This window comes from Elaeis guineensis, chromosome 11 (genome assembly GCF_000442705.2).
Source record: "Elaeis guineensis isolate ETL-2024a chromosome 11, EG11, whole genome shotgun sequence".
NCBI classification, from domain to species: Eukaryota; Viridiplantae; Streptophyta; class Magnoliopsida; order Arecales; family Arecaceae; genus Elaeis; species Elaeis guineensis.
In genome coordinates this window covers 14239758-14244590 of record NC_026003.2, presented here as the reverse complement: position 1 = coordinate 14244590, position 4833 = coordinate 14239758, and the positions used below count along the sequence as shown (strand labels likewise).

General features: G+C 36.5%; 1 protein-coding gene across 1 annotated transcript; it reads left to right on the top strand.

The window, feature by feature from the left end:
- Positions 1 to 708: 708 nt before the first annotated feature.
- On the top strand, positions 709 to 3935 carry LOC109504910 (GDSL esterase/lipase At4g16230). The gene is made up of 6 exons (XM_073245300.1): positions 709 to 997; positions 2477 to 2613; positions 2706 to 2711; positions 2747 to 2938; positions 3048 to 3297; positions 3456 to 3935. Exons 1-6 carry the CDS (start codon positions 757 to 759, stop codon positions 3680 to 3682), a joined length of 1053 nt encoding a protein of 350 aa, XP_073101401.1. The 5' UTR covers positions 709 to 756; the 3' UTR covers positions 3683 to 3935.
- Positions 3936 to 4833: the final 898 nt, after the last annotated feature.

The window sequence follows — 4833 nt, the reverse complement described above, 5'->3', positions numbered from 1 at the left end:
TAGTTGTGCTTTTCCAACCCAACCTTGTGTTTTAATCTACAACCATGGAGAGTTTGGATTCTCCGTACCATCGTAAATAGCTACCACATCATCCCTTGGAGATGAGTGACTCTTTTCATTTTGATATGCGATGAGGCACCATTATTAGTATGATCCACTGTGTGTCACAGTGATGAAGGAGAGCCATCCATCTCTGACCGAAATGGATGATGTACGTGGCAGCTATCCATGATAGTGCCGTACTCTAGATGCAAAGTAGAAAGATCTCATTTCCACCATAGAAGCCCTTTGTTTTCATCGCCAACACTAGACTATGCAATACTCGAGGAAACTGCCTTGTACCGAGATGGTTTGTTAGAATTTGACTGGTTGCGGTATTCGAATCCAAGGTAAATGATCTCTCGTCTGCAAGAAGTTTGTCTCATTCTTGTCACAATTAGCTCTTGGATCCGGCATATTCTGAATATCATATTACTCGGCCGGTTAGATTTTGCCGCCATGGAATAGCCACCCAGTCAATTCCAACAGACTATAAGATGACCTAGTAAAAGTTCACTGGTTAGTTGTTGCTTGTTGCTTGCATTGTCCGTCCATTGACCGGCCTCCTTTTGTATGTATTTAAATAAAACATTGTTCTTGGAACCATCAGAGGTTTCAGAGAACCTATAAATATATGTTTTTCATAGAACTCAGAAGCCATGAAAAGAACTTAGGATTATAGAAGCTTCACTATATCAGTTCCACTCCCTGTCCCCAATGGAAGTTAAAATTGCTCAGCTTCTCACAGTTATCTCTATGATTGTTCTAGTTCTGGTAGCAGTGGATGCTAGTGTTCCAGCAGTGTTCATATTTGGGGACTCCACAGCTGATGTTGGGAATAATAACTTCTTGCCTGCTAGTAAGGCAAAGGCCAACTTCCCACCCTATGGCATAGATTTTGTGCAGAGTAGAGCAACGGGCAGGTTCAGCAATGGATTGAATAGTGCGGACTTCTTAGGTATCTTATCTTTAATCTATATCTTCTATTTCTTTTTTCACTTATTCAAGTAGTTGTAACCGACTCAGAATAATGGATGAACTAATCATACCAAAAATCATGAACTGTTTGAAGTTTTCTATTTTAATCCCAAACTTCAATTTAGTTCAATCTTATTATCGGACTTTCAAACTTTTACAATTGATACCTTGATTGTGACTTTTGTTTGATGGCTATGATGGAGATGGCCATGTGCTATTATGTATCATCAAAAGAGTTACTCATGTGGCACTAAATTGAAGTACTGGGGCAAAATGGAAAAGCTGATGCACAAGTTCTGGTCAAGGACTCTTTTTGACAGCATGTGATAGCACGTGATCACCTTCGTCATGACCATCAAACAAAAGTGACAACTAGTGTCTCAATTGTAAATAATTTTAAAATGCTAATGATCTGATTACACTAAATTGAAGATCAAGATAACAATGAAAAAGTTGTATAAGTTTAGGATTTTTTCCTTGATTAATGCATAATGCATTGCTTACATGATGCAAAAACAGTAATTAATTTAGAGGATATCTGGATTTTTGCATGATTTTGGATTTATCAGATGATTCTTACACCATTTTGAAGGCACATCAGGAATCAAGTTTGTTTTTCCTAGAAAAGCATATAATTTCTATTTATTTAACCAAAATATTTAAATAGTGGGTGTTATTTTTTAAATTTTTCTAAAGAGTTTTAAACATGTAACCAATTCGCATGATGACAAGATTTCACGTTATATGCCAACTACATCTTACGAAAAAATGCTGTTGGATCGGTGATAAATGATGTGACTTTGCCCTTTAATTGCAATAGCATAACACCAATTGAACCCTATAAATATTAGCATCCCTTTGTAAGCTACGAAATATAATATCATTTATGACCGAAGGTTATATTACCATATTAGTTAAGCCTTATAAGTGTACCATGATAACATGAATACTCCAAACAAATATACAGTGAGATCTTGCATCAATGGGATGACTTGTGCGTACTACGTAATCCTAATACATTCAATAGTCTGAGATAAACAAAAAGAATGCATTGGCTTTTTTTTTTTTTTTTTTGGTAAAAAAAAAAGAATGCATTGGTTAAAAATTAGAGTGCATCAGGAATCGTGGTGATCACTGTTCCCTCTCTTGTACCATTATCTATCCACGCTTCTCCTAATTAAGTGTATCGCGTGTCCAGTAGTAGTCTTAATAATACAAACACGAAACGTGGGTGCTTATCTTGAACTTGTATATTTGATAAAACCCCTAACAAAAATTCAAACCCAACTACATAGGGCCTTCTCCAGAACCAATTAAGGTCTATTAAATTCTTTAATCAACGTTAAGTAGCCTCATCCCGAGATGACTCTACTAACTCTACCATGATTAGTATAAAAAAAAACATTAAAAAATTCGAGCTAGATGACTGAGTTCTCCCCTTCAACTGTTATAATGGCAGCCAAGATGATGGGGTTTAAGAGGAGTCCGCCACCTTTTCTTTCTCTTACCAATAATACATTGCTGAAGCATGCCCGGCGAGGGATCAACTTTGCCTCAGGAGGATCTGGGATCCTTGACACAACAGGGAGCATATACGTAATAAACTCTCTTTAGATGCATTCTCGTAGAACCCCTTTTAACTTTTACTGATAGCTCCATTAAAACACCACTCTTTTCTGTGGCATCAGGGCCAGGTCATCTCCATGGCGAACAAGTCCAATACTTTGAGACAGTGCGTGCAAATCTCACAGCACACATGGGAACGACCGCAACGGAAAAGCTGCTCGAGAAGTCTATCTTCCTCATTAGCACTGGAAGCAACGATATTTTGGATTACTTCACGCCCAATGGTTCTGTTAACCGTCCTCCTATGACTGCCTTCCTTTCCACTCTTTCCATTACTTACAAAGGCCACCTAAGGGTAGCTTCTTTTAATTTCTTTGTTTTTCCCACTCAATAAATTATGCAAAGAGTATGCAATTCATGTTTCAGTGGTTTGATAGAGTAAAATTAGTTAATGGTTGTGGCAGCAACTATACAACCTAGGAGCAAGAAAGATTGGGGTGATCAGTATCCCACCTATTGGATGCTGCCCATCTCAAAGAAGCTTAAATGACACCGGTGGTTGCCTTGAGGTCTTGAACGAGTCAGCTCGGGCATTCTACATTGCCACAGTAGCCATTATGAAGGATCTAAGCGGGGAACTCAAAGGGTTGAAGTACTCCCTTGGAAATGCATACGAGATGGTTATCAATTTTTTCAGAAACGCACTTAAATTTGGTAAGTTTTTTTTTTAAAAAAAAAAATTACAAACATATTTCTTTACCAATTTGGTAGGATACTTCGAAGATTAGTTATTGAAAGAACTAGATATTGGAATTATTTGAATCTTCTTCCTTTTTTTTTTTTTTTTTTCTCTTTTGGTGCAACTAATGTAGGATTTACGGAGCTCAAGAGTGCATGTTGTGGAGCTGGCAAGTTCAATGGAGAATCTCCCTGTCTTCCATTTTCCTCCCCCTGCTCGGCTCGCGAAAAGCACTTGTTCTGGGATTTATTTCACCCTACGCAAAACGCCTCTAAGATAGCAGCCCAAACTCTGTTCAGTGGCTCACATGAATTCGTAACACCAATCAATTTTGGCCAATTAGCTGAGGGTTGTTCTTAAAAACAATTAAAGATCCATTCCTTCATGGAGAACAGCGTTCTATGACCTCGTGAGAGTCAGCAAAATGTCCTTGGTTATGTGCAGAGAATTAGATTATTGATAAAAAGAAAGTTGTCCGCTTCATTAATTTCATTTTCTTGGTGGCTTGACCGTAATTTCTAGCACACCACATCAAATACAAAAGAACGGGAGATGTTTTTAATGGTTGTGCTTTCAGATGAGTATATTTTGATCTTTGCATATGTGTTTGAAAAAACATCATACTCCTTTTGTTTTGGAAACTACGATGTCATACAGTTAACATCACATGATCCATTTATCCTGCCCAAGAAAACTAATTAGCAGGCATTTTTAGAGGACAAGTTGAGCCAATCTTTATCAGATTTAGAAATTTCGTCAAGGCATGATGTTCTAGAGGACATGTTGGTAACCAATCTGGATCAGTTCAAAAATCTAGTCAAGTCATGATGATGGTTGGGTTAATTTATCAAATAAATGGTTTGAAAGGGATTTGAATTCATAAGCTCTAGAAAATTTGGCTTTCATACAATATTAACTGACTAATTAATTAGTCCTGAAAATTCTAAGCTATTAGAAAATGAGTAAATAATGTATATCATGCTTAACATAGTGGAAATTATAACTTTATGAGAACTATAAAATATTTATAAGAACTATAAAACAGCTAGATATCTTGTTCCAAGAGGATCTAGGCCCATGTGGACTATCCTAGCCACCTTGGATAATACTGGATAGTATTTTGGAGAAAAATCTGCAATATCCAGGATTCAATTACAAACTTCAATTTTCGGATCATCTGGCACCCATTTTTGGCATGCTAGAACCAAAACAAGGCTCTCAATGAGTACTACAAGTGTGCATCTATCTCAAAAGGTTTCAATGCATATTAGGACACACAATTTTTGAGTCTTGAAATAAGTTAGTCAAATTAAAAGTTTTTTCAAAAAAAATTTTGATTAGGCATAACTCTCAATCTAAAAAGAATTACAGTGAGTGAGTGATAATAAAGTTAATGTAGGAATCAAGATTTATGTGTAGGAGAATTTTAGTTTTTTCATAATCATTTTAACTAATCGCATTTATTTTGGAAAAAAATGTAATCTCTTTTGACTAGAAGATGATTGCATCTC

Excerpts from the sequence above, each read along its gene's own strand:
- LOC109504910 (XM_073245300.1), top strand. The coding sequence starts at position 757 with ATGGAAGTTAAAATTGCTCAGCTTCTCACAGTTATCTCTATGATTGTT. Across the intron at positions 998-2,476 it reads GAATAGTGCGGACTTCTTAG|CCAAGATGATGGGGTTTAAG; the intron begins GTATCTTATCTT and ends TTATAATGGCAG. Across the intron at positions 3,298-3,455 it reads CAGAAACGCACTTAAATTTG|GATTTACGGAGCTCAAGAGT; the intron begins GTAAGTTTTTTT and ends CAACTAATGTAG.